Source organism: Lissotriton helveticus, chromosome 1_2 (assembly GCF_964261635.1).
Source record: "Lissotriton helveticus chromosome 1_2, aLisHel1.1, whole genome shotgun sequence".
NCBI lineage: Eukaryota > Metazoa > Chordata > Amphibia > Caudata > Salamandridae > Lissotriton > Lissotriton helveticus.
This window is the reverse complement of record NC_136058.1, coordinates 115,377,117-115,396,208: the sequence shown is the minus strand read 5'-3', so window position 1 is coordinate 115,396,208 and position 19,092 is coordinate 115,377,117. Positions and strand designations below refer to the sequence as shown.

Sequence of the window (19,092 nt, the reverse complement as noted above, 5' to 3'; positions counted from 1 at the left end):
CCTCAAGTGCAATTCCGATAAGTCCGAGGTACTCTTCTTTGGGTGCGACACGGAGCCCAGCTGGCAGGCCTGGTGGCCCATCGATATGTTCCCTCCGTCTTGCTCCTCCCCAATGGCTAAAAACTTGGGGGTCAAGATGGACAAGGGGCTGACGATGAAAGCCCAGATCCTTGGGGTGACTGGTACCTGTTTCGGTTTATTAAAGATGCTGCGGAGGTTCTTACCTCTGTTGTCGGAAGAACACAGGAAGCTGACCGTGCAGGCTCTGATAGGCTCCAGGTTAGATTACGCCAACATTCTTTACCTGGGCTTACCAGAGTACCTGTTGCAGCGGCTCCAAGTCGCGCAGAATGCGGCGGCCAGGGCCATCTTTGGTCTCAATAGATGGGCCAGCGCTTCGGGTCTATTGCTGACGCTGCACTGGCTACCCATCCGCAAACGGATTGCCTTTAAGGCTATGACCCTGGCCTATAAGGTTCTCCATACGGTGGGAGCAAAGTACCTCCAAAAGAGACTTGCCTTTTACCATCCGGCTCGCTCTTTGAGGTCAGAATCTTTATTCTTGGCGGTTGTTCCCCGAGTGAAGAGAGCGCGCCTGGGTGGCCGTTCCTTCGGCTTGCTGGCTCCACAGATGTGGAACTCTCTTCCGCTCCCACTTCGGGGGGCCACTAGTCTTCTTGATTTTAGGAGAGGTCTTAAAACCTGGTTGTTCACCCAGTAGGCCTCTCAGTAGCCCCTTTTTATTGTGTTTGTTCTTGTATTCCCTTCTTTTATTGTGTTATGTTATGGTGAAGTAGTTCTCCTTACCTAAAGCGCCGGGACACTCTTTTTGAGTAACCGTTGCGCTATACAAAAGAATAAATAACATAACATAACAAACAACCCAAATATAACATGCATCACCGTAGTTTTCAGCTATCATTAGTTTCATAATATGTGATGTCATAAGCAGTGCCTGAAAGCTGTGAATGTATACTTATGTAATCTACATATAACTGGTGGAATTCTGTGTTGTTTTTTTTTGGTAATATTAGAATTGCTACGCATAGCTTCATTTTTTTCACTGTAAGACATTTTTGTGATAATCCAAGAAGTCACTCCACACTGGACTCCCCCAGGTGTTTAGTTTTCACAAATGTCTGGGATTAGTAGGTTTCCCTCGGTAGCGGATGAGTCAGGGCCCAAAATCAACAGCTACCTAAATTATAATCAAACAAAAACATTGACTTTCCTGGGTGAAATATGATGTTTTCAGGTTGCGTTTTGGGGTGTTTTGTGTCATAGGCACTAAGCCCTGCCACACAAGTGGGGTGCTGTTTCTATCAGGTGAGTTGTAGGAATGCACAATAGTAGAACATTTGTTATTATTAATTGGATTTCTGTACATCTGTACCTTCCAGATGTAAGCCAGTGTGCAAGAAAGGAGCTCTGCAAAAGGCCCTGCAAAAATATTCACTGTTTCTAAACTCAAAATTTTGTGTATGGTCAGAAATACATATGTGTCCTTCATACCCATTTTTCATTGTTAACATTTCATCATAAAATTGCTATGTAGTCGGTACACAATATAAAATCACTCTTAGGCACAGCTCAGTTGGCTCTGGGTATCACATGTTTTTAGAGAATCTAGAGTCCTTTTATATCACAACGAACAGAAAGGTCCGTCCGACGTAACAGTGTACTGATTTTGTAAATCAGCCATTGTGACAAAAGTTACAGATGAAAATGTTGTCCTAAGTAGGTGTTTTTTTCCTTATCAATTTTCCTTATTTTTATATTTCAATCTTTGAGAAATCCATGAGACATCTACACATATTAACCCTTGCTAAATTCAGAATGTTGCCTAAATTTCGGAAATGTAGAGATTTCCAGGCCCACCCATGGGGTTTGCACCTGTTTCCACCACAAATTCCAAGTAGGCTGAAATCACAAAGATTCAGAAAAATGAACTACATTTCAGAAAAAATGCAAAAACTGTGGTAAATAAAAGTTTTTTTTTCATGCAACTGTACTTGCTCTGGAAAGCTGGTTAGATTGTGATGCTAGTAGACCAAACCTTTTGTTTATTACATTTTTAGAAAGAAAATATGCTTTCTTATGCAGCTCCATCAAAATATATACAAAAACCCTGGGTACCTATAGCATCCCATTATTGCTGGAAAAAGTACACAAATTTTGGTTAAATACCTTATGTGGAAAAGTTATGAAGGCGTAAGCATGAAGTACCCCAAATAGCAAAAAAGGGGCTTAGCCTTTTGGCAGCGAAAGGCTTCGCAGCAAAAGAGTTAAAAACAGAGGTTAAAATAGGTCGCAATTTATTAAAATAGAAAAATTATGTTAATTTTTGCAAAAGTTATTTTTGCAAAAGGTGTTTTGGGACACGATGTTTCACACATGGAACATTAGGTCCTACTGGTGACTGCTTATACACAGTTCACTTCGCTTGTATCGCACTGTAATTAATTATTTGCCACTTCGTGATAGATGTTTTGGCAACAATAATGTATTGCCATTATATTGTGAAGGCATGTGTTGTAGTTAGAAGACAGTATAGTCTAGAACTACTAAGGTAGGAGATATGTTTTTGTTTAGGTTTCAGAAAAAGCAATTATCCCCTGTACAGGCTTCATCCTCCCTCTAACTCCAAATCTCTCCCCGCTTGCACTCCAGACAACACACCAAAATTGTATTACATCATTCTCTCTCATCATTCCAGATGCCCCCTGAGACATACAGATGCATGAAAAACACAGAATAGTACACGTTTTACCACTCACCACATAAACTAATGATTTCCATCTTACCAATCATGAAAGGCAGAAAAGCGTCACGCTTCTTAAATTCGCCATTTTCCAGGAAATGTTCCGGGTTAAAGATGTCAGGGGTTTTCCACTCATTCTTATCGTACAGAACCGATGCCATATTTGCCAGCACAGTAGTTCCCTGAAGATTGAATAGACATGACTTAATATACTGGCTTTAATTGTTCTTCAGAGGTGGAGAACATCTAATGAAAATTCTCTACTGCAGAACTTCAGTATATAGACAGAGGGGGAGATCTCTTTTTCTGAGAATGTTTGACAGTGGTAGGAAGAAAAAGGTGTACATTATAAACACCGAAGCCTTATTCAATTGGCTACTTCTAGTTACAAACTCTTGAGAGCTTGAGGACAGGTGGTAAGATTACACTTTGCTGCACAAACACTTTTATGACTAGGACATGTCCTTTCAGCACCAAACACTGCAAATCAACACCCATTTATAACAATCCAGGTAGCCAAGCCTTTTGACTCTGTTATAAAAATATATAGCAAAAACGAACAATTATGATGACCACTCTAGACAACAGAATACTGCATTTCGATTATCAGTATCTTGAGTGGAAATTGAAAAAGGCAGTTTTTCAATCACTTCCTATGAAATTAGTATCCTCCTTTGAGCAAAATAGGGAACATCTTAATTCTCTCAAAGCTCGATTGAAATCCAGACTTTTGTAGTGAAGTACCAGAGGGATTCGAAATGCACATCCAAAAAACTGGCAACCTGGAGTCTTTTTAATGACTAACAGCAAATCTCTTCAAGGAGTACTACCTCTGCATACAGAAGTACTTTTGTTACCAACCTGACTGTACATGATCAGACTGGTATCACTGGGATCTCAAACAAAGTTCAGCACTCAGATGCCCCTCAGCAAGGATAGATCAATACAGCTACATACAAATCAACATCAGTGCCTCCTCCCCATGTATCATGAATGTCACATTTACACCTAAATTACTAGAGCAAACATTAAAAGGAGGATAGATGGATTTCCTGTCAAATAATTATTTTCGTGAAATATTAAATATATAAAGGTACATGCCCTGTAGTCATTATATAACACTTGGACCATGGATAGGAAGGATAAATATTCACCATATTATCTCAAAGCCTTCCAATAAACCCTATCCAAATCCAACAACATCTTTTCCACATCCAAGCCAATGTCTCTAAAGCTGGGTAAACTCTCCAGCATAGCCAGTATTTGCTACTGCCATTGACCAACATCACTGAACATTGATTGGTATGTCAAGTGACACCCAACTACCATTGAGCTACACTTTTGAGAATTCAATGCTAATTTTAGAGATAAGTGACAAAGCATGGCAGCCTCCGATCCTCAAGAAACTAAGTGATGGAATGTCGCTTGAATTAATCTTGTCCACTGGCAATGGCACTGTCAGCATTCCAGTCCTTCTTTAATAGCCCACTGTGCCTCTCTAGGCAGAGACCTGCCATGTACCTCATGCTCACTGTGCCATTGGACTACAGCTCAGTGATGAGGCCAAAGTAGGCCAAACTTGGTCTGTGGTTGCTTTTGATGCCATCTGGAAGAGACTACGCATGGCAGTTTGGGCTGGTCTATTCCTATCAGAGCAGGAAGAAGATTGATTGTATATGGCTGGTCTCTATCTAAAGAGTAATAGTGGTCTAAGAATAATGAAGTGGAATGTTTCTCTGAGTGAAGGACAGTGGCTGAGATTAGTTGCATTCCTCTGTTACTTTGTTGCTTGTTGCAATCTCTCATCACCATAATTTTATATCTTTCATCATATGGGTAATATTCTTTTTTTAAATTATTTTTTTCGATGATTACAACGTTTGAGTACATTAAAGACATCACCTACGTTTTTACAGTGAATGAAAATATCTGGGTTCTTGCTGTTTGATCTGCCTGCTTGAGAGCCATAGGAATTTTTTGACAAAAAGTATATTGACTGTGCCTAATGTCCAGTGGGGAATGATAATTCGCTACCTACCCTTTGTTCAAACTTACACCTAGAAACACTCTGAAAAACGGGTAACAAGCATTGTGGTACAATAAATAACTATACAAGTTTTACAATAAATAAACAGATATGGTTTATTATGTTTACTCAGCAATGACCCCTTGAACAAGTAAATAAAGTTCAAGACACACTGGTTATCCTTCCTAGGACCCTAAGAATGCCCGTCTGTTTATATCTAGCCTCCACTGTTCACATAGTATGTATGGAATGAAAAAGGCATGTTTATGTTTACTGTTCGAGATGTGTGAAATACACAGTAGAGTCAGCATGTAATCCAAACAAATAAGTTTATTTTAGGTGAATCTTCATAGGCCCCCAACCAAATTGACAGCCAAAGGCAGGTCCACCTTTTCCAGTCTCCACCCATCGTTTCATCACGCCAACATTCCAGAGCCCCTTACATTCGAGGTGATGATGATGCCAGGTTACAGAATCTCACATCATCACCTGGATACAGAACACCCCATCCATCCCTCAACCAATGCAAACCCCCATCATATTAGAAAATTAAAATAAGCTAAGTATAAACAAGCAAAAGACATGGTCATAAAGCAACAAATGCTGTGTTGTTTCACCAAGAACAACCATATGACCACACAAATAAAAGGCACGCATAAGACTTCTGTGAAACATAGACTCATAGACACACAGGCTTCCTCTGAACCCATTGAGGTCTCACATTTTGATTCCCCAATGGAGCCTGCAAGGAGCTATGACACGCCTCACACATAGGATCCAATGAACTTCCTTAATCCTTCTCCACAGGGTAGAATTTAGCTACCTCGTTAAGGTTCCATACCCTGTGATCACTTATTTAGTGCATTTTTAAACAGTTTTACTAGTTTGAACAGTTGACTGAATTTAGACGGCTTCCCTTCTATTTTTCCTCTGCTCCTTCTTCTCACGCTCTCTCTCTTTCTCTCCACCCATCCACATTACCATCCTGATCACCCACTTTCCTCCTGCTTTCAATCACCCTCCCTGGAATAGTCTCACAACTAGGAACAGCTGAAAGGGTAGGACCCCAGTAGTAGAGTGTGGTCTTAAGCGATATTCACGGACCTTTCTTCTCATTTCATTCTCCCATTCCACACCACACACCAAAGACTCCTGAGGGTTTCCTTAAGCATCTTGTAAAGCACTCTATGAGACCACTGGATTCAGGGTGGCACAATGTTGCCTTCTTATGCTTGACCCCTCTGTCCTTCAAGTAAGTCTCCACCACTTCAGAGGTTAACTGGACACCATTATCGGTGAGCACAGAGGAGGGGAAAGTCTCCCTCTCAAATAGTTCCTCCAGAAACGTTATTACTTCTCTGGACTCCACTGAGTTTATGATCTTGATCTCTGGCCACCCAAAATATATATCTATACAAACAATGACATACTATCACAAGACTTCACCCTGATTGGTCCTAAAATGTCTATGGCTATGTCACCCCAAAGCCCATTTGCCTCTCCTCTTACAACCATGGCTAAGTCCTGCATATAAGTACCTTATCGCTCTACACACTCCAGACAGTTTCTTAGTTCCCTTTCAATTCACATGTCCATTGCTGGCCACTAGTAGTTCACGCTAACTTGCTCCTCTGTTTTTTAAATGCCCATATGGCTAGCATGGGCATGGTCCACCAATCTCTTCCTGATATCACCTGGTGGAACCAACTTATTCTCAACAATCAACTGTTGACAACACACAATTCGTCTTTTACTTGCCAATGCCCTAAAATCTCCTGGTCACACCTTCCTTTGGACCACCAACCACCCAAAATCAGTCCCACTACCTTCTGCAGCACCTCATCATTCTGGAGTTCTCTCTTCCATTCTGACTTCTGGATGACCCCCTCCGTCACCAGCTACACCTTCACTTCATCAAAATCTTCCCCTGCAAAATGGTCTCTGTCCTTCACACTATCTTCCTCATGTGTGTGACACAGACTAGAGAAGCAGTCAGCCTGAATGTTCCATACCCAAGGGACATACAACACCTCAAAAATAAACTCCCGAAGGCAAACCACAGATTTACAGATGCAATGGGAAACTAAGTAAATGCCTTTGTTAGAGAAAACTCTTTAAGAGGCTTGTGATCTGTTTTGACCATGAACGTATGTTCCCAAAGAAACTTTATGAGCGTCCTTAAGGCTCAATAAAAACCAAATGGCTCTTTTCCCACAACCAAGTAGTTGACCTCAGCATCCCTTAAGCCTCTTGAAATGAAAAGAATCACCCTGTCCTGACTGGCCTCCGTCATAACCAGTGTCTCATCCCTATTGTCATAACAGGCTAAATCAGATACACCCTCCAAGCTTCCCTTCATGTCATTAAACTCTCCCCACAAGATCTACACCACAAAAGTCCATGCCAAGCAAAGCCCTCAAACACATGGTTCTCTCAGCAAACCTGGGCATGGATTTATTATAAAACTCAGCCATGCCCAGGAATTTCACTAATTCCTTTTTGTTTTGGGGGTGTGGTATTTGATGGCACACACCAAAGCACACTTGGGTCGAATATCATTTCCATGATCAAATGACCCAAGTACTCTAACTCCGACATGTTAAACTTGCACTTCTCAACAAAATGGGCCATATATACCAGAACATGGATGATGCTAGCGGCAGCGGTGGCAAAAAGAAATATTGCTAGAAACTGGGAAAAAGAGGACCATCCAAGAATTAAAGACTGGAGAAACGATCTAGATTGGTGTCAACAGGCAGAAAAAAGGATTGACCAGAGTAGAGTTTACCCAGCAAAGTGGGAAAAGATATGGTCGGCGTAGGAAACATATAGGCCTAAAATTGGGTGTATAACACAGGGAAGACCACAACACAGGGAGGAGCAAGAAATAGCAGGACAGGACGTGTGAATGAATGAAATGTACTGTTATTTGTACTATGTATAAGAGTGATAATACCTGTGTCCAGACTCTTGTGAAGGTGCACTAATTATCTGTTTAATGAAAAGAATCTATAAAAAAAAAGTTGCACTTAGATTTTAATGTTAGTCCACTCTTCTGCAACCTCCTCAGCACCTCACACAACCTCTCGTCATATTCACCATAATTCCCGTACAACAGTATGTGATAGACCTTCACCCCTTTGACATCTTTAAAAATTCTCTCCATGGCCCTTTGAAAAACCGATGCTACAAAAACCAAACCAAAACGGCATCCTGAGAAATTTGAAGATGCCAAAGGGAGTGACAAAAGTGGTTAGTTCCTTGGAAGAAGGAAGAAGCTTGAGCTGGTGATAAGCCAATGTAAGACCGAGTGAGGAAAAATGCTTCGCACCATTGAGGGAATTTAACAAGTCAGTGATTTTTGGAAGAGGGTAACGTTCCACAACAACAGACTTGTTAAGTTCTCTAAGGTCCAAGCGAAACCTGGCCTCACCACTGGCCTTGCTTGCCATCACAACTGGGGCAACCCACTCTGATGCTTCAACTTCCTGGATGATGCCATTGTCCACCAACATATCTAATATCACCTTTATACTTTGCCTGAACACCTCACACCTTGGCAGCTTTTTGTTGTGCCCCAGTTTTCAGTTGATCAAGTACATATGTTCCTTGAGACAACCCAAACCTTTCCTTTAGAATGAGTGTTATCTTCGTGCCTGATAACACTCATTCTGACGTGCTCCCCATTAAGTATGGGCGGATTTTGCGAATCTGGCGTATGCGAACTTGCGTATTTACGGATTCGCAATCCGCAAAATCCGCGAACTCTCGCGAATTTGCGGATTTTTGAGTTTTTTTGTGTTCGCAAGGGTTTCTGCCAGTTCGCGAGGTTTGTGTACCAGTTCGCAATTGCGAACTTACTTGTCGGCTCGCAACGGCCGCGACTATGTTGTTTCTACGTCTGGTTCATCAATCACAGGTTCACAGCACCCTCTGTTTTACCACTGCCACCCTCTGGTACACCCATGCCACCCTCTGGTACATCCTCACTGCCACTCTCTGGTTGGTTTATCACTGTAGATTATGGGGGTGAAAAAAAGCAAGCACACCTGCCCTGCTTCAACTGCCATTAATTAATTTGGGGTTGATTAATGTGTCACTGATTTTTAAACTTCCAGTCTGGCTGGCACCTGCTTCCTTCCTTATCTGTAATTTGCTTTCTGTTGCAGTGCAATTTTTTTTCACAGGACCTTTATGGCCTACTTGTAGCTATTCTATTAGCCTGCTGTGAGGGTCAGAGCAGGGTCATAGAATAGTTGCAAATAGGCAACTGAACTCTGGAGGGGCCCCTCAGGAAGCACTAGAGTGAATGGTTACTAATGTTAAGATTGAACTTTTGCACCTGCTGATTGTTTTCAGTTTTGCAAAAATAGTTTTTCTGCAATTTCGCGCGATTTGCGGAGCGCGAATCCGTGCGAGATCGATTTCGGAAGCCGCGAATTCGTGCGAATACACCATTTGTTTTTTTGCTGCGTGTTTGTTCGCGTGATTTTTTGCGTGTTCGCAAGCCGCTTGTAGCGCAACGTTTGCGAATTTACCCTAGCGGTCGTACATGGGCTCGGCCATCTTGTTTGCGTGACGTAATTCCGTTTCCGGCCGCTATGTGTAATCTCGCAAAGTGTGCGGCTCGCTAGTACAATTTCGCGTGTGATCGCGAGGAAAATCTCGCGCGAACTTACCCACGCGGTCGTGAACGGGCGCGGCCATCTTGTTTCTCATTCATTGCTATGGTTCTGGGCATGCTCTCTGTATCCTTTCTTAATCTCTGCCATCCTTTGCTTGTTTGAAGTTTTTTTTAATCTATTTTACTTATTATCTATCCCTCTATTTTTCTAGCTCTATATTTTTGTGTTTTCTGCTACTTTTTGTTAATTTTAAACTACTTTTTTAAACGCTTTTCTTTTCTTCTTCCCTGTTCTATTTCTTCTTTCTTATTTTGCTTCCTTTCTGCCCAGACCATGGCAAAGGGAGCCGGGAAGAAGCCCGCAAAGGGGAAGGGTCCCGCACCCCGTGCCCGGCTCCTGTGCGGGCGTTTGAGGGGGGAGACATTTACAGCTCGGGAGATTTTTAGTGCGGAGGAGGTGGCCGCACTAGTCTTTGATGTCCAGCGCCGCCTCCCCAAGACCATCATGGGAGGCGGCAGGATCGCTACCGGCTATGGGATCAGGGAGCGCCGGAAGCGGTGGGAGAAGGTGTGCCGGGCCATGTTTGAACACTCTGGGGTCTGGCGCACTTATAACCAGGCCACCCACCGCTGGACGGATCTCATGGACCGGGAACGCGACTTGCTGGATGTGCTCGGCGTAGAGATCCCCGGGCTTGGTGAGTAGTAGTAGCTATTTCTATCTATTTCATCACTACTCTGTTTTATCCCGCTCTGTGTGTTATTATATTGCAAATTTTTGTTTTTTACCAAGAGCAATAATGCTGCCGATTACATTGTAGGTAAATTATATTTCAAAATCTTCTATGTATTTCAGGTGCACTGCTCTCCTTCTCAGTAGCCTTGCTACTACGCTTATTTGTTTTCTATTTTGTGTTCATTTCATCGGCCTGAGAAATTATGTATATGAGTGTAGTGTAAAGAACTGCGTAATGCTAGACACTAAGGGTCAGATTTTCAATTACCGGCGCATCCCTGCAAAGTAGCAGGGATGCGCCAGTAATTGTGCGCCATGCCACCACCACCCATGGTGCGCCGTATTTACAATGTGGCGCACCATGGGCCCAAAACGTCACAGAAGCCTTACGCATCTGTGCCGTAAAGGCGGCGCATTGCTGGAGTTGTGTGCCAACGATGGCGCAGCTCCAGCAATGCTCTGGGGTGCCCTATCTCCCCAATGCTGCATCAAGCCATACGTCGGCTTCAAGCAGGCGCAGGGTTTGAGTCACGCATCATTGTCCTAAAAGTGACTGATTGACATCTTGTAGATTTCCCTCAGCCACTTTTAGGATTCGTTCCTGCGCAGGAACGCCCTCCCTTGCGCCAGAACGCCCCCTGATGGCGCAGGGCTTTACAACGTGATGCATCTCCCATATGCGTCACTTTGTTAATATACGCCGCACCATGGCGCCTCTTTTGTTCTGCCGCTGCGTCACAAAAGTCACGCAACAATGGAGCAAAAGAGCCGCTAATGAGTGGGCGGGGTCTTGACGGAACCACTCCGTCACAAGCACAGCGCGCCCGTGGCTGAGTAATTCCGTCACGAGCATGGCGGCCCCCTCCCCCCCCAGCGCCGTGGCAGAATTACCGCCGCGGCCAAGAGGTTAAGTGTATCTCAGTGAATACATGTATTAGCGAGTAATGTTTAAATATAAAATATCTGTATCTGTATCAGTGTCTCACTTTGTGTATAAGTGGCTGCATCGGTTGGTGAGTAGCTACATGATTGTCTATATGGGTTATAAGTTGGATTTTTGAGTATGAGTATGAGTGTCTGTATGGTTTGGTGGGGATATTATACTGGGGATATTATACTTAGCGCATAGATGCATGAATGACTGACTCACTGTTTGTATGTGTTTTGAAGACAGCATGTGTGCAGGACTGTATGGGTGGATGAGTGTGTGTATGGGTGTGTTAGTGAGTGAATGCCTGTCTCAATAGTATCTTTATGAGTAACTACATATGTTTTAAACTAGTATATGTGAGTATTGATGTATATAAGTTAGTATATGTGAGAGTGAGAGATTGGAAGAGTTCCTGTATAAATAAATATGTGTTTCTATAAGTGATTGTTTAAGAGGGAGTATGTGTACGTTTATGTAGAAGTGTGTGTAGTGGTGTGTGTATAGCTGTATATGCAAGTGTATAGCTGTATATGCAAGTAAATGGATGTTTGATAGTTTATTTGCATGTGTGAGTATGTGTGTGAGTAACTCTATGGATGAGTGTCGGTGTGTAACAGGATGTATAGGTGTATGATTACATATGATGGGTGAGTACATGTATGAGTGACTATAAAGAACTGTTGGTGAATGAGTGGATGTGTATGTAGATGTTGGAATTACTGAATAGGTTGTTGTAACTGGTATTGGTATCTCCATTGTTTTAAAAATGTTAGTTTCTATTTTTGAATGTGTGTATCAAAGGTTATATTACGGTGAGAGGAGGTCTGCCACTCTTCCAGAAGGATGGTCATCAGTGATGTCATCAGTAATGTCATTTGAGATGTCATCAGTGATGTCATGAGTGATGTCACAGAACATGTCATGAATGATGTAATATGTGATGTCATCAGCAGTGTTTGCGGGCGCGCAAGTTATAGTTAGCTGAACTAACTATAACGGGGGAATTTCAATGGTTTTCTATGAGTGAAATGTCCAGCTAACTATAACATGTGTGAAACCTATGGTTTTTTCAGTGAATTTATAAAGTTTTTTAAATGCTATTCCTAACTATGACGTGGCTGAAACCTATGGTTTTTCAGTGAATTTCTAAGGTTTTTTAAAAATCTAATTCCCAACTATAACGAAGTTGAAACCCATGTTTTTTTCAGTAAATTTGCAAGGTTTTTTAAATGCTGATTCCTAATTATAACGTGGCTGAAACCTATGGTTTTTTCAGTGAATTTCAAAGGTTTTGTAAATGATAATTTTTAAAAGTATTAATTGTTATTTTTTTATACTGATTTACTACATTGTTTTTAACTATTTATTTTTAGATACTTAATTTTTTTAATTACTTTACATAATTTTAATATAAATTGAAAAAAAATGTTTTTAAAAATATTGAAATTGTATATATATATATTTTATATATTATAGCAGGCAATGATATCCTATGGAAGGAAATTCAAGTTACTGGTAAGTATGGGCTGAAAGATGCAGCACTGAGGTCTCTCCTGATAACAGGTGAGTAAATAGGTTCCTGGTGGGCTAATTGGCCCCCAGGGACCCCCCGTATTCAAGGGGAATTACTTCCCCTCTGCAAACGCACCAGGGGGCACGTTTTAGGGGAGGTGCAATGAGGGGACGTGGCCTCCACCCCAATCCCGTTTTTTTTAATCTACTTTTAAGAAGAGGGATTCTTTTACTTTTTTTTTTGCCCTGGGGACCCCATCCCCCAGGGCCTGACCCAAATTTTAAATTTAGAAAAAAACTTTTTGGGCTCCCGAGGCCTTTGTCGGCCCCGGGGACCCCATCCCCCACGGCATGCCCCCCTCCTGTGGCCTATTATGGTTCCGGGGACCCCATCTCCCGGGGCTGTTGTTTAATGTATTTATTTATTATATTTTTTTGTGGAGGGTGGCCGCGTGGCCCCCCCTCGCAGGCAACTACTAGCCCCGGGGACCCCATCCCCTGGGGCTGGCCTTCCTGGTTGGGGCAGTGGGGGGGGTCCCCAATCCCCCCATGGTCCCAGCCGGCTCCCCGCATCCTGCGAGCCGGCATTGCTTTTCTACATGGGGAGCAGCTAACATGCTGCTCCCCATGTAGAAAAGCAATCGCATTTAGTTTTTGGAAGAGAGAGCAGGTTTCCTGCTCTTTCTTCCAAAAACCAAAGCAGTTTGCTATGGTAGGACGGGAGCCGCGAGGCTCCCCCCTACCATAGCAAACTACAGTGTCCCGGGTGTGGGCGTCTCAAGCTCCCGAATGTCATCACCTCCGTTTTATCGGAGTTAAGTTTAAGGCAGTTTGATGACATCCAGGAGCCTATTGCCTTCATTCCCTCCTGAAAGTTAGCTGCCACGCTAGCTCCATTATTGTACACCGATAATACTAGTTGCGTATCGTCGGCGTAAGTGGTAAGGGCAATACCATAGGATTTTATCACCCTCGCTAAGTCCGATACATAGATATTAAAAAGCGTCGGACTTAGCGAGGAGCCCTGTGGAACGCCGCAGGGAAGTGAGAAGGTCTGGGAGGTGAAGTTACCCATTTTGACAGTCTGTGGACGATTGGCGAGGAACGAAGCAATCAGATCTTTAGCTGTTCCTCCTATTCCCAGAGCTGCGACACGGTCGATCAGGGTGGTATGATCGACCGTGTCAAATGCAGCGGAGAGATCTAGGAGTATCAAGACGGCTTTCAATAATGCTGTCTCTGTCCCGTGTCCCTGCCTGAAACCGAACTGTGTGTCATCTAGCAAGTTGTTGTCGTTGATGAATTTTGATAGTTGCGTGTTCATGGACTTTTCAAAAATCTTTGCTGGAAATGGGAGACAGGCGATGGGTCTATAGCTTGCTGGGATAAGAGGGTCTAGCGTTGGTTTTTTCAGCAATGGTTTTATGATCGCCTCTTTCCAGACTGAGGGATATATACCCGTTGCGAACATAGCATTGCATATGGTCGTCAACGGAGGGGAAATTGCTTCCGGAATCCGATTGAGAATGGAAGGGGGGCATGGGTCAAGGGGGGATCCGGATTTAGTGCTGGCTACCAGACGTAGAATGTGATCCTGGTCCACGGAGTTGAAAGATAATAAGGTTGGGTGAGTGCTGGTGAGAAGAGGACTCGAAGATGGTAGGGGGGCAGAGTGAGAAAAAGTCTGGAAGATGGAGCTAACTTTTTCCTCGAAGAAACTGGCCAAGGCATCTGCCAGTAGTTGAGAGCCTTCTAAGGGCGGCGTAGAAGGGTTGGATAGATTGGCAACTACCCTGAATAGTTCTCCTGACGAGTTCTTTGCCTGATTGATTTGAGTGACAAAATAATGACTTTTCTCAGTGGTTATCGCTCTTTTGTAGATGGAGAGGGCATTTTTATAGTTGGACTTGTCTATGGGGCTGTAGTTGCGACGCCATTGTCTTTCGAGGTTCCTGCAGTATTGTTTCTGCATGCGTAGAGCCTCAGTGAACCATGGGGCTGAAGGTATTTTTCTATTACGATGTGATGGTTTAAGTGGGGCTAGCTTGACGCAGGCCGTATCTAGGCTTGTCAGGTAGTTTGAGGATGCTTTAGTGGGGTCATGCTCATTGGGGGTATAATTATCCTGCATCATCTCTGCTAATTGGGTTATGTTAATGTTTTTCCAGTCTCTAAATGTTGAGCGAGCTGGTGCAGTGAGGCTCGGTTTAGTGGAGTTTGTTTGTACTGTGAAACAAATAGCTGAGTGGTCTGTCCAGATTAGTGGAATTGTTTGGGTGATATTTAGAAGATGACTGTTAGTAAATATACCGTCCAGTGTGTGACCTGCCTGATGCGTAGGGGAGTTGATAAGTTGCGTTAGGCCTGCAGCTGAAAGGTCTGCGAGAAGCTGCATGGTATCGTGGTTATTTGAAGTCTCAAGGTGAAAGTTGAAATCACCTAGTAGTGTAAAATGAGGGGCGTCAGCAGCTGCTTCAATTATACTACCTATGTTTGCTAAGAACTTGGCTCTTGACCCTGGAGGGCGATAAATCAGCATTCCCTTGAAGGATGATTTTGCTTATAGGCCTAGAGTAAAGATGAGCGATTCATATTCTGGGCATGTATATGGTTTGGTCGTGAGTTTGAACCGGCTTTTATGAATTATGGCGATGCCGCCACCTCTTTTTAATGGTCTGTCTAATCTACAAACATTGTAGTTGATTGGAGTGGCTTCTGCAAAGTCAGGTCCTGAGGCGTCATCGCCCCATGTCTCGGTGACGAACAATAGGTCCAGATTATGCGCATCGATCAGGTCAGCGATTTCTAATTTGTGTTTGGGGAGGGATCTGGCGTTTATTAATGCTGCTTGAATTAATGGTGGGTTATTTGTTGAAGGTTTCCCGGTGCATTTGTTGCAAGTAGGGCATAAGAGTGGGCCCAAGATATGATTAGAGTAGCTTAAGTGCGGGGGTGTATGTGGTAGGGCCGCTAAATGCCTCAGTCTTAGTAGTTCGTCGGTGGAGTAGGTTAATCTCATCGTGTAAGTAGAAGGCCGTGGTACCGGAGTAACAAGGGGGGTGGCCGTTGGCCCGTCCTCGGCGCGGACGAGCGCAGACGGGCTTGGCTCTGGCGCGGCTCCGGCGCGCCCGCTGCGCCAGCCCGCTGCGCCGTCTGGGGGGGTGACACATGATATAGGAGGAGGAGGGTGGGAGGCCGGCCCGACTTGAGCGCTGACCTCGCCTTCCTCACTCAAGATGGCGCCCACCGCCGAGTGATGGGAAATACAAAGCGGTTGGGCTGAAAGAATCAAATAAAAGAAGCTTCGGGAGGTGGCAGTCCCCGGGGCTCCGGTGGGCCGTGAGCCCCCGCATACGTAAGGTTAAAGCCCCGGTGGTGGCGGTCCCCGGGGCTGGGGGGCCCCCATTATAAAAAGCACATTGCCCCAGGGACTTGGCCACCCCGGGGGCTAATTATAAAAAAAACAGACTTCGGGTTTTTTTTCTGCAGGATACTCGAAAAACTTTTTGGGGGAGCAGGCCTAGGGGGTCAGGGTGTTCCCACCCTGCCCCCTTTGCACCTTTTGTGCACTTGTTTTTCAGTTTTCTTGTGCCTCGGTTCGCAAGTGTACAAACACAAGCATTAAGTTTGAGACCATGTTCAACTCATGAATGATTAAAAGTGTTAGTTTCTTTAGTACTCTTGAGACTTCATAACAAGCTTCTCCTGATAGCTTGTGATATTCTAATTTACTATGATGTTCATCAGGTAGCTTAAGTAATTGATGTAAAGTAACACCTTTAATGTTGTGTGCTGCTAATCCAGTTGGAGCTGTTATGACACAAGATAAATGTGTTCTGTAGTTTTATGAAGATAACTGGTCAAAACTTTAATTAAAAGACATTTTCTTGTTCTAGCTTGACAACTAATGTATAATAGAATAGGTTGAAATGATGAACATTGCCATTCTCTTTTTCGTGGAGGAAACCAAGTTCAATCTGTCATTTGAATTGTAGATATATTTGATTTTGTTCCTCTAACTTTTTAAATTGAATGATATTTTATCGTGCTTGCTGCATTGCAGTTTCTACCTCATTCATGGCTATTGCTTCTTCATTTTTAATAATTGGTTGTCTCAGTGGCTCTTCAGTCATTAAAGCTGAACGTTGACTGCTTTGTGAACTTTCTCCAGCTATTTATGCAATCTCATCATTTACCATTTGTTTGTACGTTGGAAACATTGTACACTGACTGTCTTTAGTTGCATTAAAAGAATTTTCATATCTGCCAAAATCTCCAAGTAATTCTGTTTCACTATGCCAAGGCTTGAACAGTTGCAGAAGTGCTAAATAGAAAAATTCTCTCTTAGCTGCAGTTTTACAACTCAGTTTTCTGTGGTTAATAAGATTCTCTTTGACATATTTCACTAACATCCATCACATCTAATTATGCATATTTTTCTTCTTTTATATTTTCTCTAACATTGTTCTTAACCCCATAATTTTTTAGTATTTCATTCCGACATAGGTTTTCAAGGTGTGGACTCTTTTTGGGATAGTATGTATCCAACATAATAGCTTTGGCAATATCAGTACTTTCTGGCTCATACTGTGCTAAGTATTGGATTTCTTGAAAAGATTTCAATACTCTATTTAGTGTGGAGACTAGACCTAGACTTATCCAAATTATTCCTCTTTAATAAATAGAAACAGGCTGAGCTCAAGCGATCCGAACATTTGGGAGATCCTATCTCTCCATGGGAAAACATCTTCAAGCTGAAGCTGTACAATTTCTTGCTAAGATTCTCTTCTGCAGAAATTTCTTCCCACACTTCTTTCATCTCCGACTTTTCAGATTTTGTAATATATGATATGACATAACAAGCAACAGTAATTGAATTGTCTGCAACAAACTGAATTTCAATGTTGGCATTCCGCATTTTTAAAATGACTGGTTTATAGTCATTAATGCACTTTGAAGCTTCTATTACTTTTAAGTTGTATGTGTTCTTGGAAGATTTTTGAGTTATTGTATGTCCTACTGCTGAGAAAAAACTATTTTTAAATTTTGCCATTTGAGATCAGTGTTTCATCTTGTAAGCATATTACATGTTCATCAACATTTACATTCTTATAACGAATATTATTCTGTACCCAGTATAATGTAGCATTTCGAAGTTTATTATTGTCTACAAACTCTTGCCAGATTTTTCTACTCTTCCTTGGTACATCATTTACTAGAATAACTACTGGCTCATTTTTCTCTTTCTCTACACCAACAGTTTTATTGTTTTTCTTAAAATCTAAAGGTAAGCACACAACTCTTCCTTTGAGAACTTTTTCAAAATCTGTTTGTGGCAGCTTACTTATTTTAGGGTCCATACGAACTATGGCCTGAAATGGGTGTACAGACTGAATAAGAATAGACTCATATGCATTTAAATGTAAAAGTTTTTATTTACTGCTCTAGCTGGAATTTTCTTTTCTTCTAATTTGTTGTAACAGTACTTACAAATAACTTGATCAATGGACAACTCAAAATTGTCCTTCTACAAACAAATAAAAAGTAAATTGCTGCCACGTATTATAGTTTTCTTTTTCACTTTTTAAATAGAAATCAACATTCCTAATTTGACTTCTATAGTTAGTACGTCAACAAAAAATACAAACATAGGGGCCGATTATGTTGGCGGACGGACCTGAGTCCGTCCGCCACCATTTTGCAGGAGGGAACCTCCGCATTGCCTGCGGAGTTCCCTCCTGTGCAATTAGGATGTGACCGCCACCCTGGCGGTCACATCCTCTATTTTTACCATTGCGGCGGGTGCGGCTTCAAGCTGCATCCGCCGCAATGGTAAAAATGCATACATTGCATTTGTATGCAGAAAGCAGCAGGCACCGTGCGGTGCCTGCCGATTTCTGCATACAAATGCAGGGGGGTACCATAGGTACCCCCCATGTGCACCCCCACCCCCCCTTCACCTAGGGGGCCCGCAACGGGCCCCCGCAGTGAAGTTACACATGCTTTTCCACGGCGGAAAACCCGCCGAGGAAAAGCATGTTTTAAAGCCCTTCCTAATATGGCGGACGGTGTCTGAGAGACACCGCCACCATAGTAAAGCTTTTCCGCCGCGGTTGTAAGCCAAACGGACGGAAACCAGGACCCACCAGCCATCCTAATGTGGCGGTGGGTCTTTGGTGGGTCCGCTGCGGTTTTTCCGCATCCTCCGGGCTGGCGGTGGCTTCCGCCGGCCCGGAGGATGCGGAAAAACCGCAATCATAATAGGCCCCTAAGTTTGGTTTTTCAGAGGAAACTGTGTTAAACTTTGTAATTTCTTCTGAAAAATCATCAATATTAATCTCTTTCTCGTGTTCTTCAACACCTTCACTTATCAAACTCTCAGTTTCCCTACACTCCTCTTCAGAACCAAAAACATGAAACTGTACATCATCACAAACATTCTGTGCATCTGATACAGAACCGTGCAAAAGAGCTGTATTTATTTTACTTCACCCCTACGCTG

The 19,092-nt window shown here is 42.9% G+C and overlaps 1 protein-coding gene across 2 annotated transcripts in view; it reads right to left on the bottom strand.

Annotated features, from left to right (window-relative positions):
• Positions 1–19,092, bottom strand: part of LOC144798777 (cytochrome P450 2J2-like) — a 446,433-nt gene that overhangs the window by 15,562 nt on the left and 411,779 nt on the right. For both annotated transcript variants that reach the window (XM_078669831.1, XM_078669823.1), the window contains exon 8: positions 2,805–2,943. In XM_078669831.1, coding sequence (XP_078525957.1) covers positions 2,805–2,943 — 139 coding nt within the window. The remainder of the gene's footprint in view (positions 1–2,804; positions 2,944–19,092) is intronic.